Source organism: Panthera leo, chromosome F3 (genome assembly GCF_018350215.1).
Source record: "Panthera leo isolate Ple1 chromosome F3, P.leo_Ple1_pat1.1, whole genome shotgun sequence".
Taxonomy (NCBI): domain Eukaryota; kingdom Metazoa; phylum Chordata; class Mammalia; order Carnivora; family Felidae; genus Panthera; species Panthera leo.
In genome coordinates, this window is record NC_056696.1 from 63,804,512 (window position 1) to 63,832,443 (window position 27,932).

General features: G+C 57.0%; 5 protein-coding genes across 13 annotated transcripts; 2 read left to right on the forward strand and 3 right to left on the reverse strand.

The window, feature by feature from the left end:
* The first annotated feature begins 56 nt into the window (after positions 1–56).
* On the forward strand, positions 57–4,589 carry NR1I3 (nuclear receptor subfamily 1 group I member 3). Of its 6 annotated transcripts, none has more exons than XM_042925670.1 (8): positions 57–190; positions 616–746; positions 2,118–2,287; positions 2,500–2,639; positions 2,940–3,083; positions 3,168–3,298; positions 3,470–3,575; positions 4,460–4,589. In XM_042925670.1, exons 1-8 carry the CDS (start codon positions 57–59, stop codon positions 4,587–4,589), a joined length of 1,086 nt encoding a protein of 361 aa, XP_042781604.1. The 6 variants fall into 6 exon arrangements, with proteins under 6 accessions (XP_042781604.1, XP_042781602.1, XP_042781605.1 ...); XM_042925668.1 differs by having other exon boundaries at positions 84–190; positions 2,940–3,085; positions 3,182–3,298; positions 3,419–3,575; XM_042925671.1 differs by having other exon boundaries at positions 84–190; positions 2,940–3,085; positions 3,182–3,298.
* Positions 3,753–8,695, reverse strand: TOMM40L (translocase of outer mitochondrial membrane 40 like). 3 transcript variants are annotated; one of them, XM_042925666.1, is made up of 11 exons: positions 8,449–8,695; positions 7,978–8,128; positions 7,621–7,688; positions 7,241–7,333; positions 6,856–6,957; positions 6,607–6,712; positions 6,302–6,424; positions 6,109–6,185; positions 5,795–5,897; positions 5,335–5,440; positions 3,753–4,234 (listed from the first exon to the last, which is right to left on the reverse strand). In XM_042925666.1, exons 2-11 carry the CDS (start codon positions 8,090–8,092, stop codon positions 4,153–4,155), a joined length of 975 nt encoding a protein of 324 aa, XP_042781600.1. In that variant the 5' UTR covers positions 8,093–8,128; positions 8,449–8,695; the 3' UTR covers positions 3,753–4,152. The 3 variants fall into 3 exon arrangements, 2 of the variants coding, with proteins under 2 accessions (XP_042781600.1, XP_042781599.1); XR_006198952.1 differs by having other exon boundaries at positions 4,155–4,234; positions 4,413–5,440; positions 7,978–8,227; XM_042925665.1 differs by having other exon boundaries at positions 4,143–5,440; positions 7,978–8,227.
* A 150-nt stretch (positions 8,696–8,845) lies between these two features.
* Positions 8,846–12,442, forward strand: APOA2 (apolipoprotein A2). 2 transcript variants are annotated; one of them, XM_042925674.1, is made up of 4 exons: positions 8,846–8,946; positions 10,995–11,070; positions 11,304–11,436; positions 12,210–12,442. In XM_042925674.1, the coding sequence occupies exons 1-4, from the start codon at positions 8,941–8,943 to the stop codon at positions 12,325–12,327; spliced, it is 333 nt and encodes a 110-aa protein (XP_042781608.1). In that variant the 5' UTR covers positions 8,846–8,940; the 3' UTR covers positions 12,328–12,442. The 2 variants fall into 2 exon arrangements, with proteins under 2 accessions (XP_042781608.1, XP_042781609.1); XM_042925675.1 differs by lacking the exon at positions 8,846–8,946 and adding an exon at positions 10,770–10,823.
* A 1,710-nt stretch (positions 12,443–14,152) lies between these two features.
* Positions 14,153–18,327, reverse strand: FCER1G (Fc fragment of IgE receptor Ig). Its single transcript, XM_042924933.1, has 5 exons — positions 18,179–18,327; positions 15,295–15,386; positions 15,088–15,123; positions 14,676–14,696; positions 14,153–14,539 (listed from the first exon to the last, which is right to left on the reverse strand). Exons 1-5 carry the CDS (start codon positions 18,225–18,227, stop codon positions 14,477–14,479), a joined length of 261 nt encoding a protein of 86 aa, XP_042780867.1. The 5' UTR covers positions 18,228–18,327; the 3' UTR covers positions 14,153–14,476.
* Positions 18,328–18,868: 541 nt separating this feature from the next.
* NDUFS2 (NADH:ubiquinone oxidoreductase core subunit S2) lies at positions 18,869–27,932 on the reverse strand. Its single transcript, XM_042924931.1, has 14 exons — positions 27,806–27,932; positions 26,893–26,999; positions 24,644–24,834; positions 22,559–22,679; positions 22,274–22,386; positions 21,936–22,010; positions 21,703–21,780; positions 21,441–21,526; positions 20,923–21,042; positions 20,119–20,248; positions 19,747–19,842; positions 19,485–19,568; positions 19,285–19,342; positions 18,869–19,092 (listed from the first exon to the last, which is right to left on the reverse strand). The coding sequence occupies exons 1-14, from the start codon at positions 27,898–27,900 to the stop codon at positions 19,055–19,057; spliced, it is 1,392 nt and encodes a 463-aa protein (XP_042780865.1). The 5' UTR covers positions 27,901–27,932; the 3' UTR covers positions 18,869–19,054.

Consider the following 27,932-nt stretch of genomic DNA (forward strand, 5'->3'; position numbering starts at 1 on the left):
AAGGGGGTCAAGGGTACCAGGAGCTGACCGCTGACCCTTCCCACATTCAGGGGCCCATGACGGCCACTCCAACATCTGAAGCCATGGCCGGTGGGGAAGACGAGCCGAGGAACTGTGCGGTGTGCGGGGACCGAGCCACAGGCTACCACTTCCATGCCCTGACTTGTGAGGGCTGCAAGGGTTTCTTCAGGTGAGAGCCCCCCTCCCCGTAGAAACAACCTCCCAAACCGCCCGCCGGGCAGCCTTTAAGCCCCGGCACGTGCGCGAGCTTGTCCAGCTACAACCCCCCTGCATCCCAGAGCCCGACTACCCCGTGGCCAGCATGTTCTATCTTGCCAACCTCAACACTGAGCCAACAGGTGATACGATAACAGAGGGAAGGCCGAGGGTTTGTGCTATGGACACAACCCCTTAGTCGAGAGTGCTGATCCCGTGCCCTAAGGAGATGCTTGCGTTGTACCCTACCCCCCCCCCCCCCCCAGGGACCCTTGGGCACAGTTCGCATTAGCCTACATCACCGCCGATCCTTTTAGACCACGTCATCTCAGACCCTCACGTCGCCACCCGTTCGCTGCCATCCCCGCCCGCCCTCCCAAACGTCTCTGTCTCCCACAGACGAACCGTCACCAGAAGCACTGGTCTCACCTGCCCCTTTGCTGGACGCTGTGAGGTCAACAAGATCCAGAGACGTCACTGCCCAGCCTGCAGGTTGCAGAAGTGCCTGGATGCTGGCATGAAGAAGGACAGTGAGTTGGCCCCTCCCAACACGAGCATCCATGGACCAGGTCTCTCGGCCTTGCCCTTGGTCCCACAGCGTGTACGTCACACAAGAAGAGTAGGAACAAGTCCGACGATGTTACTATTCCGCCCAAAACCCCAGCGGCTCCTCGTCCGCCTTACGGTCCGTGACCCCACGATCCTCTCCCTCCTACTCTTTCCGCCTGGCGCAGCCCATCACGGCCACACTCCAGCCACGCAGTGCGGCTGTCAAACACACCCCTCGGGACCCGTGTGATGGCATTTGCCGTCCCCTCCACCAGGAATCTGCTTGCCCCAGATGTTCACGTGGCTTGACCTTTCTCTTCTATGTTTCACATATAGTGCCTGTCACTCAGTAGGTACTTGATAACCGTTAATCACTTGCTGTCATTTCTCCGCGCCAGGTACCCAGGCTATGCTCCCCACAGATAGTCTCCCCGGGGCTCGCAGAAGTCAATGTGCCCGGGTTCGCTCAGCTACAAAGCTACACCATCTGTATTTAATCTCTTCTGTCTGACTCCCAAGGCCTTGCTTTTTCCATGACATCACACGACTTTTCCATACGGAGCAGTGGAAAGAAAGGAACCCGTGGAAGTTAAAAACAAACAAACAAAAAAATTCAAGCTCCGTCACTTAAGTGTTTGTGACCTTGGACCTGTCACTGGGGTGTCAGCCCGCTCATGTCTCTGAAAAACCCGGATAATAACACCCGCCCTGTCTACCCAGAGGGTTACTGCATCCAGGGAGATTTAACCTCAGAACCCTTGAAATGAGAGCGCTATATGGAAACATACGGTGACGGGGGCGCCTGGGTGGCGCAGTCGGTTAAGCGTCCGACTTCAGCCAGGTCACGATCTCGCGGTCCGTGAGTTCGAGCCCCGCGTCAGGCTCTGGGCTGATGGCTCGGAGCCTGGAGCCTGTTTCCGATTCTGTGTCTCCCTCTCTCTCTGCCCCTCCCCCGTTCATGCTCTGTCTCTCTCTGTCCCAAAAATAAATAAAAAATGTTGAAAAAAAAAAAAAAAAAAAAAAAAGAAACATACGGTGACGTTTTAGGCATCCAGGGCCCTCCCTCGTCAGTGTTGGCCCAGGAGCCAAACATCTCCCTTCACGACGACCCCCTTACCCTCCACCCTTCCTTTCTCCGCCGCGGTGCCCTCTTTTCTGCCGCAGGGCCCGGCAGGACGGACAAGTGGCCAGGAATCCCCTGCGGCCCGGAGCCTCGAGGATTTCAGCCAAGCCCTCCCGCCCCACATCCTTCACCCTGCTGGGTACCAGAGGGGTCCCGGACGTGGGGCTGGCAGAGACAGGTGCTCTGGGCTGGTCTCAGTGGCTCTGTCATCTGTGTTCCCCGGACACAGTGATCCTGTCGGCAGAGGCCTTGGCGCTGCGGCGAGCAAAGCAGGCCCAGCGGCGCGCGCAGCGAGCACCCAGCCAGCTGAGCGACAAGCAGAAAGAGCTGGTCCGGACTCTCCTGGGGGCCCACACCCGCCACGTGGGCACCATGTTTGACCAGTTTGTGCAGTTCAGGGTGAGCCTTGACAGGCTTCGGGCCGGAAGGTGACCAAAAGGGTGCCCAAGGGGGGCTGACCCGAGGGAGGGGGCTGTGTTCCAGGCACCGATACGGAGGACGAGGCTTCTCCAGAACCCCCGGTGTAGACAGACGCCTCAGCCCAGCGCCCTTCCAAGCCAGGGCCGGAGCGGCCTAAAGAGAGCCTCCCACTGAGGCTCTGATCTCTGCAGCCTCCCGCTCATCTGTTCGTCCGCCACCAGCATTTGCCCGGCTCGGTCCCTGTACCGCCTCTGCTGACGCACTTCGCAGAGATCAACACCTTCATGGTGCAGCAAATCATCAAGTTCACCAAGGATCTGCCCCTCTTCCGGTACGTGACCTCCCCTTACCCTTCAGGAAGAAAACACTCCAGGAAGTCATAATCCCCAGAGGCACGCCAAAGGAAAAAAAAAAAAAAAAAGTCACCGACCCCCCCCCCCCCCCCCCCCCCCCCCCCCCGCCCATCACCCACCCTGCATCCTGTCCGAGCACCAGGTCGTGAATCCCCAGCTTTGTTTTTAAGTATCTCCCTCAGAACCGGGGGGGGGGGGGGGGGGGGGGGGGGGGGCTCCTCTCCCTGTCTGAAGTTCAGGGCGGAGCCTGAGGTGCTCTCGTCCCCTGCTCCCCACAGGTCCCTGCCCATGGAGGACCAGATCTCCCTTCTCAAGGGAGCTGCTGTAGAGATCTGCCACATCGCCCTCAACACCACCTTCTGCCTCCAAACACAAAACTTCCTCTGTGGGCCACTCCACTACGCGATAGAGGACGGAGCCCACGGTGAGACGGCGCTAGAACCGCAGAGGGCACGTGCCCTTCGAGGTATGGTGTGCGGCCAGGTGACCCGAAGGATCCTAAGCCTGGCGTCTCCCACAGTGGGCTTCCAGGAACAGTTTTTAGAGCTGCTCTTTCGTTTCCACGGGACCCTGAGACGACTCCAGCTCCAGGAGCCCGAGTATGTGCTCATGGCCGCCGTGGCCCTCTTCTCTCCCGGTGAGCGTCCCCAAAGCCCAGAGGGGCGCCTCCGCCTCTGCCCCCACTCCCAGCCCCGTGAACCCACCCACGACCGGGGCTCGGTCTTCAAACCCAGCCTGGGCCCGTTCCGCATGGCAGGCCCGCGCCCGACCCCACCCGTCCTTCCCCGCCACCCCCACCTCCTTCCAGACAGGCCTGGGGTTACCCGGAGGGAACAGATTGATCATCTGCAAGAGGTGACGGCACTGACCCTGCAGAGCTACATCGAAGGCCAGCAGCCAAGGCCTGGGAGTCGGTACGTGGGACCCCGGGGGGGCTGGAGGCTATGCCAGGGCACGAAGGTGAGGGAAACGCTGAGCTCAGGGGGAATGCTTTTACTGTCCCTTCCTGTGGGAAACCGGGTCCCTCGGGGGCTCGAGTCCTTCCCTCGTGCCTCGTCTAGTTCTGGCATCCAAAGTGCTCCTACGGGCGTTTCACCTGATTTTTTCCAGATTTTTTTTTTTTTTTTTATTCGGTAGAGATGCAAAGTAGGAGCTGGCAGGCTCTGTATAACAGCATTCCTGAGATTGATGACATCCAGTGTCTCACCCGTCCCCTCTCCAGGCTCAAGCAGCCGGCCAGGTCTCTCGTTCGCTCTCTTTCCTTGGCCCTTCCCCTCCTCTCCGTTGGGCCCATTAATGTTTCATTCATTCCCCCTTGAAGTCAGGGTCGTTCAGTTTCATGGCCCAGGCCGGTCCCCTGGCCCAAAAGTCCATGATCTATTCAGGCTCTGAGGCACACTCCCCTTGTTCTCGGCTGTTCCTCAATGAGCCGGTTTGGCCAGGAGAGGGATGCTTTACACCATAGGACGCACCCACCTTCTAGAACCTGCTCTAGGAGACCCGATGCACAGACTCCACACAGGTGACGTCCTGGCCACATCTGGGGCTTTCTTCACACTTGGCCCTCAGACCTCTGGGTTCAAGAAATACGGCATGGTGAGAGAGGAAAGTGTCAGAGGACCCCCTCGGGGACCTTTTGGAATTCTGGATAAATTCGTCCTACCAGAGCGTGATTTTCTCTAGGGGTCAGACCTAGCTTCGCCGAGGGACAGTTCAGGGGCTCAGGACGTCAGGGCAAGACTCTCAGCTACCTCGTTCTCCTCCTCTTTCCCTGGTGACCCCACCGCTTCCTCCAAAGGTTTCTGTATGCGAAGCTGCTGGGCCTGTTGGCCGAGCTCCGGAGCATTAACAACGCCTTTGGCTACCAAATCCGGCACATCCGGGGGCTGGCCGCCATGATGCCACTGCTCCAGGAGATCTGCAGCTGAGGCCCCAGCCCATGTGGACACACGGGACTGGGGAAGGGGGAAATACTGGGGCCAGAGGTTGGGAGCGGTAGAAAGGGAGCCCAGTGGTTGCAATGAAAGACCAAAGCGATAACTGCCTCTTCATGCAGTCTTGGGGGCCGTGGGGGAGGACCACGGGGACAGAGTTGTTCTCCGGAAGCACAGAAAATGAGGAAGGAGGGAGCCTCGGGGCGAAGAGGTAAAGAAGCGCCTTCCGGGAAGTGAGGGGGGGGGCCCACTTTCCCAGGGCAAAGATTTAGCCCTTCGGCCCTCGGGAGACTCTGGGATGGAAAACAGGACGGGGAGCTGATCCCATGCAGACTTTTCTGCTCTGAAGAGGAAGACGCTGGGAGCTTTAATCGACAGGGAGATGTAGAAGGTGGGGGGGGGGGGAGTGAGGGGAGAGAAGTCAGCCAGACAGACCCCCTAATCCTTCTCCCTCGGTCCAGAGCCACAAGAGCACGGGAAGAGGATGCCGGGGGGGTGGCAGAGGTCGGAGTCTCACGCCAGCCCTCGGCAGCCGCCCCTGCGGCAGCCCCAGTTCTGAGGAGGGCACGGCCCTGTCCGCCACTCTGCTCCTGGGACCTTAGAGGTCACCCAGCAGGGTGGGCTCTGGAGAGGGGCCTAGTCTCTGGCCCTCGGGCACCTGACTCAGAGGCTCCAGCTTCAGCGGGTGCCGGCTCTGGGACAACCTCAGCCCACAGTGATGCTGAACCCACAATGGAACCTGTTCCGCCAGTGGTTGAGGAAGGCTCCGAGGGCTAGGGTGACAGGCAAGGGGGGCATCTTCTTCTCCAGCACGGCACCCACACACCAGTTACTGTCCACCAAGCCTGTGGGGGAACGGAATGTAGACCGGGTTAGGTATTTATTTTTTTAATTTTTCTTAACGTTTATTTATCTGGTGGGGGGCGGGGCGAGAGAGAGAGGGAGACACGGAATCCGAAGCGGGCTCCAGGCCCTGAGCTGACAGCACAGAGCCCGACGCGGGGCTCGAACTCAAGAACCCCGAGATCATGACCTGAGCCGAAGTCGGACGCCTGACGGACTGAGCACCCCCCCTCAGGTGCCCCTGGACCGGGTTATTTAACAGGCTTGCAGAAAGGGGTCAGAAGTAAGGCGGACCTTCCCTCCCTCGGTCCCCCCAAGCCCTCGGCACCTGCGAATGCCGTCCGAATGACCCTCACCTCTAAACACCATGTTGGCCTGGGGCAGAGTCAGGTGGTAACCAAAGGAGAAGGTTGTGTCTTGTAGCCTCGTGTTTGCCTCAAACTCCACCCCGACCTGAACCTGAGAAGCAGGGCAAGGGTGGGAGAAGGATCTGTCTCAGTGAGGCCTCGAGGAGCCCTGACGGGGGACCCGCGGGATGAAGGCAGGCGGGGGGAAACGTCTGTGCCGTGTGGGTAGGAAGAACAGTAGGCCAGCGGGGCCCGTGGCCGTCTGGAGGGGTCAGAGTTCACGACCGACTTGCGGGGGCGGAAGATGGCGTCGGTAATCTCACCTGTTCGTTGGCCCTGTGGTAATAACTTGCATGGGCCCCACCTGATCCCACATTCAACGTGGCCACCCAGTGCAGGGCTGTCGAAACCAAAGGGGAGGAGACGAGGGGCGTTACTGTAGCAGGACACGGGCCAGGAGCCCTCGCCAAGGCAGGCATTGCCCCTCCCCATCGCTGCTCCCCCCTCACCCCATACCCGAGTACTTCCCAGCCAGGGTCAAGATGGCCCCCTCTTCGCCTGGCCGCCGGTGATAAACTAACTCTCCTCCCAGCACCAGCCGATGGGTGAGGCTCTGCAGGAAGTGAGCGACCATGATCACTGCGGGGTAGTGGAGACACATGGCATCGGTCACAGGGACAACGTCCGGGCCTGCTCCGCCACCCCGGCCCACCCAAGAACTTTCCAGTCCCCGATCTGCACAGACGACGACGACGACGAGGCCTAGCCAACGTTAGCAAGTGATCGGCCAAGATCAAAAGAACCCTGTGCCAATTCCTCACCCGACTCCCCAATCAGGTCAGGATTCCCCAGGGTCAGAGTAGCCGTGTAGTCATCTCCTCGATACTCGCCATCGAACTGCCACGTCAGGAACTTGGCCTGCTGCGTCTGCAGCGGGGAGAAAAAGGAGTGAAGCCTTCCTCCTCCTTCGCGGTCACCGGGGCCTCCGCGCCTCTCGCTGGAGCCCCCAGAGCAGGACACCCGTGGAGGAGGACAGGCTTCAGCGGCTAGAGGCGGGGACCATGGGTCACCTGGAAGACAGCCTTGGCTCGGAGCCGCTCTGCCAGGAGGAGCAGGACCTGGGCGTTGAGGCTGCCGCTGCTGTCCATATCCCCTACCACAGTGGGGAACACCTGTTGGAGAGGGTCCCCGGTAAGACCCGGCTGGTGGGGGGGCACCACTCCGCCTCCATCCAACTCGCTAGGATTTCTTTAACAGTACCCAGCGCCCCCTGGTGGAGCCACAGAGGTAGACTTCTTCTCGCGCCACCTTTCCCCACTCTCTCCCCTTCAGAGGAAACACAGAGAAGCAGGCGCCCTGGACGCTCTTCCCCATAACACACACATTTCCTCCTCCTCCAGGCCCGGGTCCCGGCTGGGCTTTCAGGGAGATGACCCGGGCGTGAGGAGTCCTCACCTCGGTGGGGCTAAGTTGCCAGTCCCCCGCGTAGGCCGCGTGGAGGTGATAGCCTGGCAAGCCCAGAGCACTCATATGCACGGTGTGAGCCACCTGAGGAAAGAGAAGTCACTGGAGGAAAGCGTTCCTGCCGATTTCAACCCCCTCCCCCCCAGCTGCTCCCCAGCCAGATGGCCTTTTAAGAATCCCAAAGATTCAACATAGCCAACACCAGACAAAAAAGCAACAAGTCCCACAGGCAAGGGAAGCAGGGAGAGCCCCACATCCTCCCTCATTTGTCCCATAGAGCCTGCTTAAGGCTTGAGTACAAAAGGCAAGGAGGAGAGGATCCAGGGATAGGCGGGGAGGGATAGTGAGGAGGGCCAGAGAAGTGGGAGCACCTGGAAATGGCTGCTCAGAACCTTGTTGACAACGAGCTTCACTCCCTCCATCTGTGCTGGGAACACATCTGAAGGGGGTGGAGGGGAGGGGAAGGGGAGCAATAAGCACAGACAAGGCACCCCTACCCCAGAGGTAAGTGTCCCCTTCCAATCCCATAGAAAGCACTTGGGAGGATCTGACCTCCTTTCGAGTCCTATCACAAAATGCTCCACTCCATTCAGGCACGGGATCCTCCCAGGGGCTGGATGCCCCGGCTGTGATCTCCCTTTCCTGCTCCCATCACTGGACACCCAGCATTCAGGACCCTCCCCTGCTCTGCCCCTTCAACTTGAGACACCCACATGCCAAGTTCTCACCTTTGCATAGCCGGTGCAGCTCATCGAAGCTCCCAGGGTTGGGCAGAGGTTCCTCTCGCCGGGGGCTCCGGCGGGGCAAAGCCCCCATCGGTGCCAGGCCCAGCGTGTTCCCCATTTCAGTCCAGAGGACAGGGGAGGGGCCGGGGTTAGCCTGAGAAAGGACGCTATTGCTCCCTCTACCCCCCACGGGCCCCACCCCCATCATCCGACTCCCCAGTCCCAGAAACTTCCACATGGTCCGACGCTACACCTGGAACAGGAAGAGTGGGGAGAGGGCGCCGGTGGGGAGATTGAACCCCAGACACCCCACACTCCCGTCCCATCTTCGATCCTTCACCCCCACCTGTCACCCCCTCCCCTCCCCCATTCTCTAACCCTAGCTCCCACACAGACCTCACCCAGCTTCCCAGCCTTTCTGCTCTCCATTCCTAGGCCCCAAGGCGAGGCTTGCAACGAAGCAGTAGCTCTTACCGTCTCAGACCATCCTGCTGCCCCTTTTCCCCCGGCACACCCCGGTCATCTTGATGGGGGCAGCCATCTTGAGTGATGGCAGAACTGCGGCTTCACGCTGCATTCCCAGCGTGGTCATCCACGCCATCTTGGAATCGGGCAAAAAAAAGACATCAAAGATCCGACCGACCCTCCCTTGATTGGGCCCCGCCCAATCGATAAAAAAAAAAAAAAAAGCTGCCTCCCTCTCCCCGCGGCCAATGGGAGAGGAGGAAGCGAAGGAGTGACAGACGCAGGTCCAGGGAGCTCCAACCCAGGCACTGCAGAGGCGGGCGGGACTTGATTGGTAGCTCCTTAGACTTACTCAAGTGGATGGCCTTAGATCGCCCGGCGTCTACAAGGTCGGGGGGAGAAAAGCCGTGAGCGCACAAGACACTAGAGGGAGCATCTTGGAACTTGGGCCACTTTCACCCTACGGCCTGGAGACCCGTTTTGTGAAGGGCGGCGGACGGAATGATTGTGAGGACTTCATTCGGACCCTGGTTCCTATGGCTCCTGGGTGCCCCCACCTCGAACCCCTGGGGACTTCCTGACAGCCCTCCCCAGTACAGCACAGTACACAGTGCACCTCCAGATGAGTACTGCTCGCGAGCACTGCTCTCCCTAGAACATGGCCCCACACCTGGAGGTCTACACCTCCCCAAGTTCACCTTCTAGTTCTCTTGGCGGAAGGGAAATGGGTGGGAGTTGCGGTGAAAGGAGCAGGGGCTGCAGCCTTCCTACTAACGAAACCATTTCCTGAGTTAGGCATCCGACTGGGGCTCAGGTCATGATCCCACGGTCGGTGAGTTGGAGCCCCCGCGTCGGGCTCTGTGCTGATGTCTCGGAGCCTGGAGCCTGCTTCCGATTCTGTGTCTCCCTCTCTCTCCGCCCCTCCCCGCTCACGCTCTGTCTCTGTCTCTCTCTCTCAAAAAACAAATAACACATTTTTAAAAATTAAAAAAAAAAACCCTATTCCCTAAAACAGCTGCCCCTATGGGTTAATCCCCCCCTCCCCCCCCCCACCGTGGCCCAGGTGTTGTTGGCAGATAAAATCTTTTGGTCCCCAAATGAACTCCACTCCACAGGCAGGGACAGTCCATGGAGGGCTCTTCAAGTACTAGGCATTCCCCAGAGGAATAATTGAAGATGGAGTAAGAATTTGGGGCCCCCCGGTCACTTCCCCCACTAGCCCTCACCTCTCCGACCCCTTCTCTCCTCCCTCACAATCAGAGCTGGCACGGGGGGGGGGGGGGGGGGGGGGGGGCTGGGGCCTTGGTCAGAGGGATGCCGTGGCCCCTGCTGACTCACATTGGCTGACCACCACTGGAGAATGGCCAGGGAACTTCGACCTTTATCCTTGGTAGAGGACTCTCGTTCACTTCCTTTCTTGCCAGGGCCCGCCGTTTGGGAAGGAGAAGGCAGAGGCTACTTTCTGAATTTGTTTTATTGGGGGTGGGGTGTCCTCATGTATCAGCAGTCGGGAGGGTCATTCTGGGCTCTCGTGTTTTCTCCCCCGTCTTGTCACACATTAACTGAACACTGGAGAGAGGCGATCATACCTGCCCTTTGGCCCGTCCCAGGACTCTCCTAATCCTCGTTCCCCTCACCCCATCCCCTGATTTCTACTCCTTTCTCCTTTCTTCGGTTCCCAATTCCGGTCTGCCAAGTTACAGTCAAGGGGATGATTCCGGGGAGAGTAAATCTACCCACGATGGGACAAAGTTACCAACGGCTGCTGCTGCCGGCTTCATATGTCAGGGCTTCCCAGGGGAGACTAGGAACCCTTCCTGCAGCATTCATTTTTTAAACACATTTTTGTAATGTTGATTTTTGAGAGAGACACAGCACGAGGGAGGGAGGGCCAGGGAGAGAGGGAGACGCAGAATCCTAAGCAGGCTCCAGGCTGAGCTGAGCTGTCAGGCTGAGCTGTCAGCACAGAGCCCGACGCGGGGGTGGGCGTCGGGACCACAAGCCGCGAGATCATGACCCGAGCCAGAGTCAGACGCCCAACCAACTGAGCCACCCAGGGGCCCCCCTGCGGTATTCAGATCCGAGGACTGCCAGCCCCAGACCCCAAAAGAGTGAATGTTGAATAAGCCTGGAGTGTATCCCCTTGGACTCCACTAAGGCCTGCCTCCCCATGCCCCGCCCCCCCCCCTCACCATGAGTCCCCCACGTGCTTATCCTCTCCTCCCCCATTTCTCTGACTTGTTTACTCCAACATGGCCCCTGCCCCATCGGGTCCTTCCACAGTCCTTATCACCTGACGGGGGGGCGTGGGGAAGCAGCAGTATATATAGCCCCTGTCTCCCCAGTCAGCAGGCACAGACAACGAGGACACACGCACTGACCCGGTAGGGGAAGGGAGCAAGGGGTGTGGTCGGGATCCGAAGGCCAGGTTTTAATTGTGGGAAGGGAGGGAACCCGGTCGGAGTGGGTACTTAAGTAGCCATCTCCGGGGAGGGGCTGAAACTGAATGAAGCTCGTTCCGCTTCAGCCCCTCCCCTACCCCCACTTGTTTCCAGGCCACCTTCCCCACTGTCACCACCATGAAGCTGCTGGCAATGACTGTGCTACTCCTCACCATCTGTAGCCTTGAAGGTGGGTGTGGTACAGAGAGGGGTCCCGAAGAAGGAGAAGGTGCTGGGGGTCGTAGCTACCCATCTGGCTGTACTCCTATGCCCCGCTCTAGCCACCAGAGAGCTCAAAAGATAGATCGTCCCCCCTCTAAAGCTCCTGGAGCTGGGTACCCGTTTGGGGAGGGGCCTGAGAGCTCATTGATGGGTATCCAGCTAAGAAGGTATGTGCGCGTGCGTGTGTTTCCGTGCGTGCAGGGGCTTTGGTGAGGAGACAGGCAGCGGAGCTGAGTCTACAGAGACTGGTCTCTCAGTACTTCCAGACGGTGACTGACTACGGCAAGGACCTGGTGGAGAAGGCCAAGGGCCCAGAGCTTCAGGCCCAGGCAAAGTAAGTTTCAGTGAAAAAGGTTCAGGGGACACCTGGCCGACTCAGGAGAGCATGCAAGTCTTGGTCCCTGGATTGTGAGTTCAGGCCCCACATTGGGTGTAGAGATTGCTTAAAAATAAAATCTTTAAAAAAAAGAAAGAAAGAAAAGAAAAGAAAAAGAAAAGAAAAGAAAAGAAAGAAAAAAGGCGGGGGAGGGGGTGGTGGTGGTCAGGAACCAGGGAGCTATAGAGAGAAAGAAGGGAAGATCAAAGGTTGCACAGAAGACTGAGCTCAAGGGTGGGGGTTAGGGAGGATTAATTTTTTGTTTTGTTTTGTTTACTGTTTGTTTATTTTTGAGAGAGAGACAGAGTGCGAGCAGGGGAGGAGCAGAGAGAGAGGGAGACACGGAATCCGAAGCAGGCTCCAGGCTGTGACCTGTCAGCACAGAGTCCAACGTGGGGCTCAAACTCACGACCTGTGAAATCATGACCCGAGCCAAAGTCAGATGCTTGACCAACTGAGCCACCCAGGCGCCCCAGGGAGGATGGGGTTTAAGTGGGACGGAAAGATTCCTTCACCACCTCATAGGTCCCATCGACCTCTTGGACAGGCTTTGAATTTCAATCTCTAGGGTCTGTTCCTCTGCCCAGGGGAGGGCTTGTCTCTCCTCCTCCGAGTGTGGTGGTCATGACAGGATGGACCAGGCACTAAAGTCTGGGGAGCTGGGTCTCATCTCCCACCACCCACAAGGCCCCTGGTCTCTCACACTGACCTCTAATCCTCTGAATACACAGGGCTTACTTCGAGAAGACCCAGGAGCAGTTAACACCCCTGGTCAAGAAGGCTGGAACTGACCTGATTAACTTCCTGAACAACTTCATGGACCTCAAAACACAGCCTGCCACCCAGTGAGGTGTCCAGACCACTGTCCTCCACCCCCAGCTGGGCCCTGGAACTCCCACTGGCCAGGCCTAGAGCCCTCTCCCAACCCGCCCCTTATTTTCTACAATAAATATTGAAGGAGTCAGGTGTGAGCCTGGTGCTTTGGGAGACCGGGAGGAGTCAGGGAATCGGTGAGGGGAGAACAGAGAGATGGGCTCCCACTGGGAGAGGGGTTCAGTGGAGGAGAGGAGGGCTGAAGAGACAAAAGAGGGAGACAAAGGGCGGGGCGGGCGGGGTGGGGGGAGCTCTGTCTGGGATTCTTCTGCCCACAAGCCTGGGAACTGCTTTGCAGCAGACAGAAGAGCCTCTGCATTGCACAATCTCTCACCTAGACCCCCTGTCTGGGGAACAGCCCTTCCAAACCCCTCCCCCACTATAACCCGGGTGCCGTTCACAGAACTGGCCAGGGAGCCAGACCTGAAACTAGCAGACAGGATAGCCAGCTAAGGTCTCCTGGATTAAATCAAAATGGGGTGGAAATCAGGCCGGGCCGACGTGGGACACTCACACACCAGAATGCAGGGCAACGAAAAGTAGGCGTGTTCCAATAAAAGTTCGCTCCCACTTTGCATGTCAAACAGTTACCTTCCGGCCGTGGCTCATTTCTCGCATCTCCTCTGAGATCACGGTTTCCCCAGCCGCCCGCGCTGGCTCCACGTTCTTTGGCGGATCGATCAGCCTTTTCAGTCTGGCCTTCGAGGCCCTCACCACTCATGGTTATTTTCCTCCCTCTCTTTCCCAGTTTCTGGTTTTTTCTCACGGGGTAAGATGTGTGGGGACAAAGAGGTCTCAGTCTGTCACTTGCAGGATGACCTCGGACAGGTTAATTACCTTCAAAGAGCCTGAACCCCCTCCCCCCCCCCCCCCCCCCCCCCCCCCCCCCCCCCACCGGGTTACTGACCAGATCAAATACTACAAGCAAGCCGGGAAACACTCTCAACAGGGTGAGTCGCCGCGTGGTGCACAGTCTTCCCCGACACGGGGAGTGCCAGGGTAGTCCTACTCTGACAGGGCTTCCGGGTCACAGGTAGGAGTGGCAGCATCTGGTGGGATTCAGATACCACAGGAAATCCTGCCCTCCTGGCACGGCCACAAGCAGGGCGGGGACTGACAAGGGTGAAGCCCCGGCCACCCACCCACGTGCTCAGAGGAGCTGCCCTCCCCCCCATCTAGACCCAATTTGCTCCCCTTTGCTTCACCCGCCCGCACCCCCGGCCCGGCCCTCTGAGGTCCCTCTTTGCCCCAGACGCACCGAAAACCCACTGTTCCCGTGAAACCTTCCAAGGCTCTGTCACACCATTATCCTGCATGTTTGGTTTTGGCTTTTCAGCCACGCCACTGCCCACGTATGTGTGCGTTGCGGGTTGTCCCCACGCTGTTCCCTGAAGCCCACTCCGATCTGGGGGGAGGGGGGCGGCGGGGGGAGGGTTGGACAGTCCGGCTTCTCCACGACCCGACCTTGGTTCAGTTGCCAGACACGGAAAGCGGGTGCGGGCGTCGTTTCTTGGGTTCCAATGTTTCTAAATGGGCCCAGACTCCCAACACTTCACTCCCTGTTCGAGCTCCGTGCCAGAGAACCTGGGGCCGGGGGTCTCATTCCTGCCCACCCCCCGGCCCCGGCCCCGGCCCCAGCCGCCACAGTCAGCTTTCGTCCCTTTGACCAGGCAAGGGTCAGCCTGATGTCTGTTGGATTGTGAGCTCTGTAAGGTCAGGGGCTGTTTACTTAAAAATGGTATCTTCAGAACCCAGCCTAGTGCCCAGTGGAGGCTGAATAAATACGTGGTAAATGAACGAATAGGGTCCAGTCTGTGGCGGCTTTATTGGTGGTCCTCTCTTGTCATTGTCGAGTGGGGGTTGGAGACGGGAAAGAGAAGGGGGAGGAAAGGAGGGGAGGCGAAAATATAAACGTTCATGACTAGCATCTGAGCACAGGTCTTCGAGGGGGAGGAAGAACCAGTGTGCACATTAACGGAGGGGGGGGGCAACGGGGGGGGCGGGCATAGCATCATTGCAGAGACAGGGTCAGCTGGCATTAACGGGAGGCATGTGTGACGCCGACCATGAGGGCTAGGAGGAGAACAGGCGCGGAAGGATGCGGCCAAGGGCATCTGTCCTAAAGTTACTGGGGTGGTTTCTCATGCTTCAGGGTCTCATAAGTCTCCTGGTTCCGGGTGCTCAGGCCCTGGGGTCGGAGGTCAGAGGATAGTCAGGGCTCCCACCCACCCCCACAGACCCCGTGTCTTCCAACAGTCACACAAAATCCCACCCTCTTCTGCCGACTTCCCGGGGCTGGGGTGGAGGGAGACAGGGTCACTCACCGTGTAAATGCCATCTGATTTCTGCAGAGGGAAAAGGGGCAAAGGCATTAGAGACCCACCGCTCCTTCAGGGTCCCGCGGCAGCGTCGTCCCCTCCCGGGGAGGTGGCAGGCCCCTAGGGCGGGAGGGTCCTCGCAGCGACACTCCAGGGCAGGAACGCCACGTGCCCACATGGCCACCAGGCACATATACACACCACATCCAACCCGCCCGTGCTCATGGTCACTCTTCACGTGACCCTCCCTTGTCACCCGCCGAATATTCCACTCGTGACTTGGCTAGGGATGGGGTGTGGGGGCGGGGGCTCTGAAGCTCGTGCCGGTCCGCACCCAAGACTCACGCCCTCCCGGAGGCCGCGGACCCCGAGGCCAAGAGGCCGTCAAACAGACCCCCACGCGTGGAAGGGTCCCTACCTCATAGCTGGCTATCGCCGCCTTCCGCACCTGGATCTGGAGTGGGGGAAAGGTAATCAGTAACGGCGGAGTTAGTGGCCCAACCCCGTCCCTCCGAACTTCGCGGGGAGCCCCTGTCATTCCCGCTCCTCAAAGCCCTGCTGCTCGGCCGGCCCTCCCATGCCTCTTCCAGCCCTCTCCCCCCCTCCGAGCCTCCCCCAGCCTTACCTTGAGTCGGCAGTAGAGCAGGGTGAGGACAATACCATACAAGAACAGGATGGCATCCAAGATATAGCAGAGCTGAGGCTCTCCCAGGGCGGCTGAGGGGATAGAGGGGGCCCGAGGGGTCGGGGCATCAGGGAAGATCTGGCACCGGGGGACAGAAGGGAAAGGGCTCCGGCAGGTAGGACGGGGCCTGGCGGGGAGGCTCCGAGGAGAGAGACACTGGAGCTTCCTCTCTGGATCCTATTCCTCGGCTTACCCTCTTCTCCCTCGCACTAGGGCAGGGCTAGGACAGGACGCATGGGGGGTACCACCTCGATGGCGCCCTACAGGTAGGTGCTAAGAGCCGAGCCCCCTGGGTTCGCGCTGTCGGCTCCTCAGGCGCCACTGAGCACTTCACAGCCCTCAAGGGACTTATCTGAGTTCACTGGGCTGAGACCGAAACCTCAGCCCAGAGGGGCAGGGTGACGGACAGGCGGTGACAAATTTCACTGAAGAAACCACAGGAGTGTCTCTGCTGAGTCCTGTGACCTGTGGCTGAGGGCTGGACAGGAAGGATGTGAGCCGGGGAAGGGAGGGAAGGCAGCTATTGGTTATCCCTGAGCCCCAGCCTCATCACCCTCGGGCCCACAGCAAGACACGTCGAAGTGGAAAAACAGGTGTCTGCTCTCCTAGGCCTCACAGATCCCGACGGCTCTGCGCACGGCCGGGAGAGCGTCTCGGCCCAGCCTCGGCGGGATGACAGCAGGCTGGATTCCGCGTCCGGACACTTGCCCTGTTACTCACTCACCCTGGGCCGCGGAGAGAGGAAGTTTTGTGCAATCAAAAAAAAAAAAAAAAAAAAAAAAATCAAACAGCGGGGTGCCTGGGTGGCTCAGTCACTTAAGCCTCCATACTCTTGATTTCGGCTCAGGTCACGGTCTCGCGGTTGGGGAGTTTGAGCCCTGCAAGGGGCTCCGTGCTGGTGGTGGGGAACCTGCTTGGGTTTTTTCTCTCTCTCAAAATAAATACAGAAACTTAAAACAAAAATCAAACAAGGGTGGGGGGGGGGGGGGGGGCGCCTGGGTGGCTCGGTCGGTTAAGCGTCTGACTTCAGCTTGGGTCATGACCTCAAGGTTCGCGGGTTCGCACCCGGTGTCGGGGTGTGCTGACCGCTCGGAGCCTGGAGCCCGCTTCGGATTCTGTGTCTCCCTCTCTCTCTGCCCCTCCCTTGCTCATGCTCTGTGTGTCTCCCTCTCTCAAAAGTACATAATAAAAACTTAAAAGAAACAAATAGGGTCTGAGCACCAGCCCCCGTCTGCCCTCAGCCCCTATCTGAAGGGCTCGTGGGCACACGAGCGAGGTCAGTGGAGTAATTTCTATGCCCTGACGCGCTTTCACGCAATACCGCGTAAATCTCAAAACTACCCCGTGGGGTGGGGGGGGGGACACATCGTGGTCGCCATTTTACAAATGAAGAAACTGAGGCTGGAGACAGCTAAGTAACTCCTTGAGGGCCAGAGGATGAAGGGAGAGAGCTGGAGCTCAACTCCAGGCTCTCTGCTGTCAGAGCTCGTGCCCCTCCCTCTGCCTCAGTGCCCCTGCTCCGTTCTTGCCTCACGGCAGCATGCTGGCAGTCACGGAATCCCTCCCTCTCTCCGCTGCACAGGGGTGCTGCTGGACCCCCCCAATCTTTCAATGTCCCATCTCCCTGACGTTTCACTCACCCCCTCCTCCCCAAGCCTCAGCGGCAACCCTCTTCAAAAACCATACACACGGGCGGCCCAAAGCGAGCGAGGGGTGGCGGATCAAGAAACTGAGTGACCGGGGCGCCTGGGTGGCTCGGTCGGTTGAGTGTCCGACTTCGGCTCAGGTCAGGATCTCACAGTTTGTGAGTTCGAGCCCCGCGTCGGGTTCTGTGCTGACAGCTCAGAGCCTGGAGCCTGTTTCAGATTCTGTGTCTCCCTCTCTCTCTCTGCCCCTCCCTTGCTCACACTCTGTCTCTGTCTCTCAAAAATGAATAAACATTAAAGAAAGAAAGAAAAAGAGAGAGAGAAAGAAAGAGAAATAAAGAAAGAGAAAGAAAGAAAGAAAAAAAAAGAAAGAAAGAAAAAGAGAGAGAAAGAAAGAAAGAAAGAAAGAAAGAGAAAGAAAAAGAACAAAGGAATGAACACTGAGTGACCGGAAAGAAAGAAGGAAAGAAAGAAAGAAAAAGAAAGAAAGAAAGAAAGAAAGAAAGAAAGAAAGAAAGAAAGAAAGAAAGAAAGAAAGAAAGAAGAAAGAAAGAAAGAAAGAGAAAGAACAAACGAACACTGAGTGACCGGAAACCTAGAGCTGCTAACTCCCCACATCTGCCCCCATCTCTTGGCCGGTGCTCAGGCCTCCGGAGCCGGGCATCGAGTGCTGCCCACACTCATGGCGGCTGTTTGCAGAATGGTCTATGCCAGAGATGGCCCACGGAGGCAGAACACGGGTCTATTTTGGTTGTCCTTGCCTCACTCCCAAGCCTAAGGACGGGCTCCCGCCTTCCTGAAGGGGCTCTGTCAGTATCGTTAACCAGCTAGAGATCACCTCCCGGCGGACCGGCCCAAAGACACCACACAGGAAATGCTGATCATGGGGAAGGGAGCTTCTCCCCAGACCGGCCCTACATCACACAACCATTCCCTGCCACACTGAAGCCTTGCCCGCTATCGATCCTAAAGGAGTCCAGACCACAAGGGAGGGAACCAGGACTCTCGCACCCCGATGGGGACCAGACGGGACCAGCCTCAAGGTCTCGGTGTCCATCTGAGCCCCGCGCCCACCTGCCCGCCACCAGCCCCCCTCTGCCCCTGCCTCGGCCCCCAGACGCGTGCCCTTGACTCCCAGCCTGGAGCCCGGCTTGCGGTCCCGCACCAAACCAGCTCACCTGCTTGTTCCACCGAAAGGAGGACGATCAAGAGCACAGCTGGAATCATCTTGGGCCGGAGCTGAAGGGCGGCGAGCCGGGGATCGGACGCGCTGCCAGCACTGTGCAGCTGTGCTCAGCGAGTGGCTCCCTGACCACAGAGTTCCCCCCTTCCTGCCCCGCCTTCCCCCAGCTTCGGCCCCTTCCCCTTCCTGCATTAGAGCCCGGGCGGCTCCCGGAAGGGCCGACGGAGGGAGCTCGATATGGGCTCTCACGCCTCAGGCCTTCAGTGACCAGGCCCCTGCCACCAGGGGAAAGGGGGACTCCCGCACTTGAGAAAGACCGCGTCCACCCGCCGTCACCCCCGCCCTGTTCAGATACATCTGGAATAAACCGTCCCTTCGAATTCCCTGAGAGCCCACCACAGCCCTTTCCCTTGCATGTGACGCTTGACCCAGGACTTGGGCAGAGGCAGAGGGGTTTACCAATTTGTGTAGGCAGCGAATTCTGGGCAGGGGGGAACCGAGAGGAAAAGAGGAAACGGGAAATGGAGAAGTGGGAAGGACAAGAGTCAGAGAAGGGGGTGGCGAGGAACAAGAAAGACTGCCAAGAACCGAGTCTCAGACAGAAGAGCAGGGTTAATTAATTAACATTCTTGAGTTTCCTAGCAAAGTGAAAGGCAGTAAGATACTGAGGAAGACATACCAGAAGTTTGGGCACAGGGGCCGGAAGGCGGCTTATTTATTATAATTTCTCCTTTTCTGGTACATGCACGGAAAGCCTGACAGCTAACTGTTCACGCACGTGTACACACACACACACAGAGTCCCTTTCCAGAGACGGCCAGGCTCCGAGGAGGAAGCAGACCGGCAGGGAGATCCAACGCTGTTCCCCTGCTCACCGATCCACTTCTCCAAACACAATATCTTGGGTACCTAAGAGACCGACGGGAGGAGGAAAAACGCGGTGTTATCCAAAATCCAGAACCCATCACCGTGCCCAGGAGATTGAGGATGTGGCTCTGGGCCCATTGTCTGTGCTGAACAGGAAGTGTTCGCTTTCCGCCCCCAATTAGAGTCCCGAACTCCCTCGTCTGTGGCATCTCTGTTACAAGACAGGCCGCGTACCTATGATGGCAACAACGTCCGCCAGCATGTGTCCCTTTGACATCTTGTCCAAACCGGCCTGGAGAGATTGAGACAGCAACAGTGTTAGGCAAGATTAGCAGGGTGGGAGGAGAAGCAAGGAAAGTGCGTGAAAATCTCAACCAAGGTCAGAAATTACGGACTCCTCTACTGGAGGGAGAGTCACCGGGGTCGGTTCTTACCAGGTGGGCGAAACCAGGAGCCTTGATCTTGCATCGGTAAGGGCGGCTGCTGCCATCAGACACCAGGTACACCCCGAACTCTCCCTGTCCAAGGAAGAAAGGTCGCTGCCTCCGTTAACAGGAAGAACACTCTCCTCTGCCCAGAAAACCTCTCTATTGGCCCGTGTGTCCTCTCTCGCGCTGGTGACCAAGCAGCTACTTGGACATCTGTCTCCGGTCCCCCAGCGCACAGACAGCCTTATCCTTCCCCGTCTCTCCTCACCTTAGGAGCCTCGATGGCGGTGTACGTGGCCCCCGGGGGAACCTGGTAGCCCTCTGTATACAACTTAAAGTGGTGAATCAGTGATTCCATGGAAGTCTGGAAAGAGGAAAAAAGGAGCATCAGGAAGCCGGTCCAAAGGTTTCCCGGGCCTCCCCCTCCCCAGCACAGACAATAACCTCTACCCTAGGGGAAACTAAAACCCACACAGCGAGCGAGAAAGCAGAGAAGACAGAGTGACAGAGGAGGCTACGGGAGGTTGAGACTCATATGGCGAATTCTTCCAAAAAGGAAAACTGAGGAGGAGGAGGTCATCTGAGGGTACTCCTCCCTGGCTGCTGGCCCCTTTCCCTTTGCCCTCTTCCCAGGGCCAACCTTCATCTCTGCTCGCTTAGGCGGAGACACTTTGGCATCATCGACCTTGATCTCCCCAGGAGGCATCTTGTTGAGACATTGCAAGATGATTCGAAGGGACTGGCGCATCTCCTCTACCCGACACAGGTACCTGGGGTGGATGAGACAGGCTCAGAGCAAGAGAGGACCGGTCAGGGCATGGGACGTGAGGCTGGGAAGAACGCCCGTGGCTGACCCGCAAAGGGCTGGCTGACTTTTTCCCCTTCCTCTTTTCTCCTAGCGCGGGATCTCTGCTTGGCTTGGCCCCAGGTAAAACCTAGTCTTCTGGTTCTGGTACTGGCTCCTGCCCCCTGTCCTCTCCTGATCTTCTCCCCCTACCGTGCCCTGCACTACTTCCCTCTTCAACTGCCCTCTTAGACACTTCCTGGACCGCAGAATGGGTAAGGGTCAAATTGACTCAAAAAGAAAACAAGCGAATCTCATTCAGGGTCAGCAAACAAGAATGGAACGTGAAGCTTAGACTCTGGTGGCAAGAGCCCCGGGTCAGGAGGATTCTAGTCTCAACCCCCACTAACAGGATAATCCAGGCCGATCGCTCCCTTTTTCATGCCTCGGCTTTCTCAGCCAAAACTAGTTCCATCTAAAACACGAGGATGAGGGCAAAAGAAGATGTACACCCGTGAAAGTGCTTCAAAAAACCACCTTGTTTAACAGACCAAGAGCTCCAGCAGATATGGGAAAATATGGGCATAAAGAAAGTAACCGAGAGACAGGTCAGACGAGGGGAAGCAGCTGGAAAACGAGCCGAGGGGACGTGGGCCTTACCTGTCGTAGCAGTCCCCTCGAGAGCCTATAGGAACATCAAAGTCCACCTGGTCGTAAACATCATAGGGCTGGGTCTTCCGCAGGTCCCACTGGATGCCTGAGCCCCGCAGCATCACGCCACTGCGGGGCACGATGGGAACAAGGGTCACTTTCCACAGACCAAGAGAGGAGGCGCGCTTTCTTCCGCCCCCACGCTCGGAGCATGGCCCGGAAGGTGCCACACCGTCCCGAAGCCAAGATTATCAGGCTGGAACTACCCCGTGCCCAAGGAGAGAAGTCTTTTTTTTTTTTAAATATTTATTTTGAGAGAGAAAGAGAGAGAGTGTGTGCAAGAGAGCAGGGGAGGGGCAGAGGGAGAGGATCCCAAGCAGGCTCCGCGCTGTCAGTGCAGAGCCCGATGCGGGGCTCGAACTCACAAACCGTGAGATCGTGACTGGAGCCAAAACCGAGTTGGACGCTTAGCCGACCGACACCCCCGCCCCCCGGCGCCCCCTAAGGAGAGAAGTCATTCCTCCCACCTAAATCCATAGTTCAGTGCGTCTTCGGCTGTTACGACCCCAATGTCGACTGTCCGATTTCGCCAGATCCTGTTGTTGGTCAGCATCTATCGATCAAGAGAACCGGCGCGTGAACACCCTCCACACCTCCCTCCAAACGCCTCTGTATCTCTTTACAACTAGGGACTAAAACCCACAAGCTGCTTCGGCAGCACATACACTAAAGCCCACAAGCCTTTCTTGAGAGGAAAAGAGGGACTCTTCCCACCAGTTCCTATCTTACCTCTTCCAACTCATCAATCCGAAGTGAGAAGTTCTTAGAAAACTCATAAATGTCATCCATAAGCCCAAGGGGTAGGTCCTAGAAGCCAAACGGAGAAGGACAGAGAGTACAGCTCAGCCTCCCTGCCCCAGGGCTACAGGGTTGGCGTTTCCATCAGCCGGGGCTGCCCTCCAGTGGCCACAGAGGATACAGGCGTGGACCGAAAGTTCAAGAAGGCAGGGGAGTCCGCTCACCTGGTGCACACCTCCTGGCCGGACGTAGGCAGCATGCATCCGAGCCCCAGACACGCGCTCGTAGAATTCAAACATCTTGATAGGACACACTGGGAATTAGTGACAAAGTCCTGGGCCCCTAAGTCCAGCAACATGGTGGTCCACTCCCCTGCCCTCTGCCTTCTTGTGCCCTACCAACCCCTCATGACACAGAGTTCCTCAAGGACAGAACCCAAGTTAAATATACCTTCTTCCTCTACGTGTTCTTCGTTCTGTCTCCTTTCCATCCCTTGGCTCCTTCCTACCTTCTCCACTTCCTGTACCTCCCTGCCTATCCTATCCTTTCCTCCTTCTCTTACCTTCTCCCTCTCCTCAAACATCCAGAAGAAAGGGGTCATAGCCCCAATGTCCAGGGCATGTGTGGTCACAGCCATAATGTGGTTCAAAAGCCGTGTGATTTCTCCAAACAGCACTGTAGAGACAGGAAGACAGCGAGAGGATCGACAGCGAGTGGACACAGCGGTTCTGGGCAGCGTCTAGGGTCTGCGAACTAAGCCTGGGTTGGATGCTCCCACGATGGGAATGGTGCGGGAGGGGCACTAGGCTGCGCTCACAGCGGGGCCACAGGAAGGAGACGGGCATACCTCGGATCCACTGTGCCCGGGGCGGAGGCTGGATATTGAGTAACTTCTCCACAGCCAGTGAGTAGGCCTGCTCATTACACATCATGGACACATAGTCTAGCCGGTCAAAGTATGGAAGAGCCTGGGAAGAAGGAAGAACCTGGGTCACACCTGACAGGCCAGGAGCCCTCAGACTGCCTGCCAAAAGCATTGCTCTCAGTGGGCATCAAAAGTCTACGCTGCATTAACCTTCTAGTCTCAGGAGCTAAACAAGGCAGTGCCCGATATCCAGCAGCATGCTGGTAAATGTTTCTTTAATAGTCAAATCTCTGAAGGGGTGATTTGTTGCGTGTGCCCATTTCCACGGTGAAAATACTCCAGCAGGGCCAGCTTTAAGCTACCAACGTTACATAACTGAGCACAGCACTGCGCAGGGGAGCACAGTCTCTGCCATGCAGAGACAATAAAATCACTTAGGAGCACAGAGGAGTCAAGCAAGAAAATGATGAGCTCTGAGTACTTCTTACCCTGGCTTTTGATATAATTTATTAAATCGTAAGCCAAGGGGCGCCTGGGTGGCTCAGTCGGTTAAGCGGCCGACTTCGGCTCAGGTCATGATCTCGCGGTCCGTGAGATCGAGCCCCGCGTCGGGCTCTGTGCTGACAGCTCGGAGCCTGGAGCCTGTTTCTTTTTCTTTAATTTTTTTTTTTAAGGTTTATTTATTTTTGAGACAGAGAGAGACAGAGCATGAACGGGGGAGGGTCAGAGAGAGGGAGACACAGAATCCAAAACAGGCTCCAGGCTCCGAGCTGTCGGCACAGAGCCCGACGCGGGGCTCGAACTCACGGACCGCGAGATCATGACCTGAGCCGAAGTCGGCCGCTTAACTGACTGAGCCCAGGTGCCCCCCCTGGAGCCTGTTTCAGATTCTGTGTCTACCTCTCTGTGACCCTCCCCTGTTCATGCTCTGTCTCTCCCTGTCTCGAAAATAAATAAAACGTTAAAAAAAATTTATTAAAAAATCAATCAATCAATCAATCAATTGTAAGCCACGATCATTTAATTTTTAGTAATGGCTACGTTTAACAACTGGCTCACAAAATGCCCGGAAACATAACACTCTGTTCTCGCGAGCAGGCTTGAGCTGGCCCCGGCACACCACAGCCAACGCTCCTCTGGCCCACAAGGCTGTCAGAGTGATCGGGTGAGTGAGAGATTTCAGGAAGACAGGGCCCTGAGAAGGACTGGATTGGCTTCTGGCGGGAACAGTTGGGGAGAAAGGGTTCTTTCCCCGGGACACCAAGAAAGCCAAGTCTAGCTGTCTGCCGAACCACTGAACCAGCTTCAGCTTCCAGGAAGGGGGCGGGGCTACGACAGCCCTCTCGGGGACAGCCAGTTCTTGTCCTGATGTCACTGTGACGCGGGTCAGTGCCGCACCGTTTAGCTCCACGGTCTCTGGGACCAGAAACCATCGGTGCCTGGACTCTCGGGGGCAGCGCAGTCTAGTCAGCTGGCTCTGTCCTAACCCCGTCACCCTGTGTCATCAAGCCCTCTCCTCATGACACTAAGACAAAACTTTCAGATGCTCACCCCGGCTCCAATTCCCTCAAACCTGACCCTCACCACTGGGGGTCACACAGCTCTCCTGAAACACGGCACACTGCCACAAACCCTCTCTCGGTCACTCTGACTCACTGAGTGTTTCGAAAACAAACTTAAGACAGCCGGAAGATACGAGAATCGGCTGTTCGTCCTAGGGAACTGACGTCTCTCCCCCCTTTCCCTGCCCCCAGGGATCGCAGCTTTGACGTATTGGTATGATAAGAACAGGGAAACTGAGGCATTCGAAAAAGGGCAAAGGGGTCAGCCAAAAGTCAGCCGGAGAAAAGCCGGTGGTGTAGTTCCGGCTCCAAAGCATTTCTGCTGGATAAACCAGATCTGGATGGATTTCAAACATCCCTTGCCACGTCCCTCCGTCCTCCAACCAAAACGGTCCTTGCATCCTCAACACCCTCCTCCCCCGGGGTTTTGGGGGCAGCAAACCGGCAATGCCCCAGGCCACAGCATGCCTAGGTCCCGTCAGCAGGCCCCTGTTCGCCCTCACACCTGCAGATAGGTCTTGTATTCAATGAGCTTCTCGGTTCCTCGGTGCAGAAGCCCGATGTGGGGGTCACACTTGCGCACCATCTCCCCACTCAACTCCATCACTAGTCGCAGGACTCCATGGGCTGCTGGGTGCTGGGGCCCAAAGTTCAGGGTCAGGTTCGTCACCATTGTGTCCTTTGGAGGGTCCACATCTGAGAAGTGGGAAATAGTTCAGAGCCAAATGGTGACTCCCCGGGGACAGCAAGGAGTCAGCCTCTCCCCGTCCCTCTTTCACCTCACCAATCCACACCTTGTTAACTTCCCAACTGCCAACATAACGGGGAAGAAGACCATCACACGGAAAAACGGGAAGGGAGATCGAGATTTTCTCATGAGGGGGGACCACGCACAAACCTTGCTCTTTCTTTTTCTGTTAGAGTTTATTTACTTTTCAGAGACAGAGAAAGCACCAGTGGGGGAGGAGCAGAGAGAGAGACAGAGAGACAGAGAGAGAGACAGAGAGACAGAGAGACAGAGAGACAGAGAGAGAGAGAGAGAGAGAGAGAGAGAATCCCAAGCAGACTCCATGCTGCCAGCACAGAGCCCAATGTGGGGCTTGAACTCACAAACTGTGAGATCATGATCTGAGCCGAAATCAAGAGTTGGGACACTTAACCGACGGAGCCACCCAGGCACCCAAATCTCGCCCTTCCATGTTTCCCAGAGTCCTTTTCTTTTTTTTAATGTTTTTTTGAGAGAGAGAGAGAGAGAGAGAGAGAGAGAGGGAGGGAGAGAGAGAGCACGAGCAGAGGAGGAGCAGAGAGAGAGGGAGACACAGAATCCAAAGCAGGTTCCAGGCTCTAAGCTGTCAGCACAGAGCCTGCCGCGGGGCTCGAACCCACGCACCGTGAGATCAGGACTTGAGCCGAAGTCGGACACTTAACAGACTGAGCCACCCAGGTGCCCCCCCCCAGACCTTTTTAAAGATAATACTGATAACACTTGTATAGCTCTTACTGCATACCAACCTAAGCCCTTCACTGATTTTAATTAACTTAATTCCCCTAATAACCATACGAGTAGTACATTCTATTATTATCTTTATTTTGTTGGGGATGCTGAGGCCAGAGAGGATAAATGACTTCTCAGACAGCTAGCAAGTGGCAGAGCCAGGATTTAGCTCAGCTCGTTCAGCTTTTTTTTTTTTTTAAGTTTGTTTATTTTGAGAGAGAGAGAGAGAGAGAGAGAAGAGAAGGAGGAGGAGAGAGAATCCCACGCTGTCAGTGCAGCGCCTGACACAGGGCTCAACCTCACGAACCGTGAGATCATGACCTGAGCGGAAATCAAGAGTCAGATGTTCAAACAACTGAGCCACTGAGGCGCCCCTCAGGGTCCACGCTCTTAACCACCATGATACCCGGCCTTCCAAATCTATCTGATGAATGCCCAACTACTCAGGAAATGTCTATTTAGTTCTTGCTACCACTGAATGACAGCTGTTACCCTCAAAAAGCATACGATTTAATTTGGGAAATAAGTACACGTGAGAAACTAGTAACAGAGTTACCAACTAAGTGGCTTAGCTGTTAAATATTTAAAGGAAGAGGGGCGCCTGGGTGGCTCAGTCGGTTAAGCGGCCGACTTCGGCTCAGGTCACAATCTCGCGGTCCGTGAGTTCGAGCCCCGCGTCGGGCTCTGTGCTGACAGCTCAGAGCCCGGAGCCTGTTTCGGATTCTGTGTCTCCCTCTCTCTCTCTGACCCTCCCCCATTCATTCTCTGTCTCAAAAATAAATAAACATTAAAAAAATTTTTAAATATTTAAAGGAAGAAAAGAATACTGTGAAGAATTCACGAAGGCAGGATCTGAGCTGGTTTTTGGTGTTGTTTTTGTTTTTTTTTAACTTTTAACATTTATTTATCTTTGAGAAAGAGGCAGAGTGCAGGTAGGAGAGGGGCAGAGAGAGAGAGGGAGACACAGAACCCGAAGCAGGCTTCAAGCTCCGAGCTATCAGCACAAAGCCCGATGTGGGGCTCGAACCCACGGACTGTGAGATCATGACCTGAGCCCAAGTCGGGGGCTTAACCGACTGAGCCACCCAGGCGCCCCAAGAGCTGGTTCTTAAATACAGGGAATGATTCAAATAGGCACAGAAGAGCATCCCAGGCTGTGGAATCAACAAAGATCAAATCTCAGAAACAAGGAAGTATCTGTGAAACTCTCACCTACACAGCGATGGGTGTGAGTTGGGACAGGAGCTCTGGGAACTCACCATTCCAAGGTGGAGGCTTCCAGTGGGCCGTTTCCTTGGTGGGGTACATGACCGCTCCCCCAAACTGCTCTGCCCATTCCATATCTGGCTGCCATTGCCGAGAACCTCTAGGGAGTTAAAGACAGATCCTGGACACAGGGGCCTCAACAGGGCTTGGTTCCTCTGTTCCCGTTCACTCTCAGGTGGGCCCAGGGAAGTGCCTGGGATTCTCCAAAGCCAAGTGACTGACACACAGCGTAGCTTAGGCAGAACGAGCTGGACCTCTAGAGGCTCCGTTGCTACTAACTGCCTAATTCCTGGTCACTCCTGGGCATGCAAGGTTAGGGATCCTAATTCCTTCCACTTCTCATCATGTTCTTCTTTCCACCTTGGTGAATATGAACGCAAGAAAGGTGTTTATTCACGGTCAACCAAAGACTAAGAGGTGTCCCGGGCCGGTGCATGGCGGGGGAGGGGCATGCTGGCTCCGCGGCTCGGCCCAGGTAAGACCCGAGTGATGCCCTGGGACCGACGCGGGGACAAGGGAGGTGTCTTGGCTTGTGCTCCTCCTTTACCTCCCTCTTCTCGTCTAACGAGACTTTTCAGCAGTCCCACGCCACCCGTGATGAGGTTCGGGAGAAGCAGCAAGGCACAAGGGGAAGGTGACACTATCACTAACGTTCAAGGGCACGGGCGCCCCTCCGCTGATTTCACCCCTGGCAGAAAGAGCTCGAGACCCTCTTTCCTCCCTCGGCCAGGGCGGGCGCCACTGCATCCTGGAGCCCGAGACAGAAGGCCTGGGCGAGGGGGTCACCGGCCTGGGTCATTCTTTCCTGGAGGGAGGGGGGGGGGGTGTCACAGGGCCCGCGGAGACCCCAGACCCGAGAAACCCTGGCCTCGGGGGCTGCGCGTCGAGGGCTGCCCGGAGTCTCACCTGCTGGGCTGAACGGGCAGCCGGCCCCCGACCCCGGACCGCAGCGCCTGGGCCGCGACGCCGCGGAGGCTGCGCAGAGCCCTGAGCGCCGCCATCTTGCCCCGCCGCGGACTGCGGGAAGGAGAAC

Bases quoted from the DNA above. Each gene is read 5' to 3' on its own strand.
- FCER1G (XM_042924933.1), bottom strand. From the start codon at position 18,227: ATGATTCCAGCTGTGCTCTTGATCGTCCTCCTTTCGGTGGAACAAGCA. The intron at 15,387-18,178 runs GTGAGCTGGTTT...CTATCCCCTCAG, and splicing joins CCTTTCGGTGGAACAAGCAG to CCGCCCTGGGAGAGCCTCAG. The intron at 15,124-15,294 runs GTAAGGCTGGGG...CCCCCACTCCAG, and splicing joins TGCTCTACTGCCGACTCAAG to ATCCAGGTGCGGAAGGCGGC.
- NDUFS2 (XM_042924931.1), bottom strand. From the start codon at position 27,900: ATGGCGGCGCTCAGGGCTCTGCGCAGCCTCCGCGGCGTCGCGGCCCAG. The intron at 22,387-22,558 runs GTATGCCCGTCT...CTGTCTCTACAG, and splicing joins CCGGGCACAGTGGATCCGAG to TGCTGTTTGGAGAAATCACA. The intron at 20,249-20,922 runs GTAAGGCCCACG...CATCCACCCCAG, and splicing joins CGAGGGGACTGCTACGACAG to GTACCTGTGTCGGGTAGAGG.
- APOA2 (XM_042925674.1), top strand. The intron at 11,071-11,303 runs GTGGGTGTGGTA...CCGTGCGTGCAG, and splicing joins CACCATCTGTAGCCTTGAAG to GGGCTTTGGTGAGGAGACAG. The intron at 11,437-12,209 runs GTAAGTTTCAGT...CTGAATACACAG, and splicing joins GAGCTTCAGGCCCAGGCAAA to GGCTTACTTCGAGAAGACCC.
- TOMM40L (XM_042925665.1), bottom strand. From the start codon at position 8,212: ATGTGGAAGTTTCTGGGACTGGGGAGTCGGATGATGGGGGTGGGGCCC. The intron at 6,713-6,855 runs GTGACCCATGGT...TCCCCGCTGCAG, and splicing joins GAGCCAAGGCTGTCTTCCAG to ACGCAGCAGGCCAAGTTCCT. The intron at 5,898-6,108 runs GTGAGATTACCG...CCTGCTTCTCAG, and splicing joins ACCACAGGGCCAACGAACAG to GTTCAGGTCGGGGTGGAGTT.
- NR1I3 (XM_042925667.1), top strand. From the start codon at position 84: ATGGCCGGTGGGGAAGACGAGCCGAGGAACTGTGCGGTGTGCGGGGAC. The intron at 3,084-3,167 runs CGGTGAGACGGC...GATCCTAAGCCT, and splicing joins GCGATAGAGGACGGAGCCCA to GGCGTCTCCCACAGTGGGCT. The intron at 3,299-3,418 runs GTGAGCGTCCCC...TCCGCATGGCAG, and splicing joins CGTGGCCCTCTTCTCTCCCG to GCCCGCGCCCGACCCCACCC.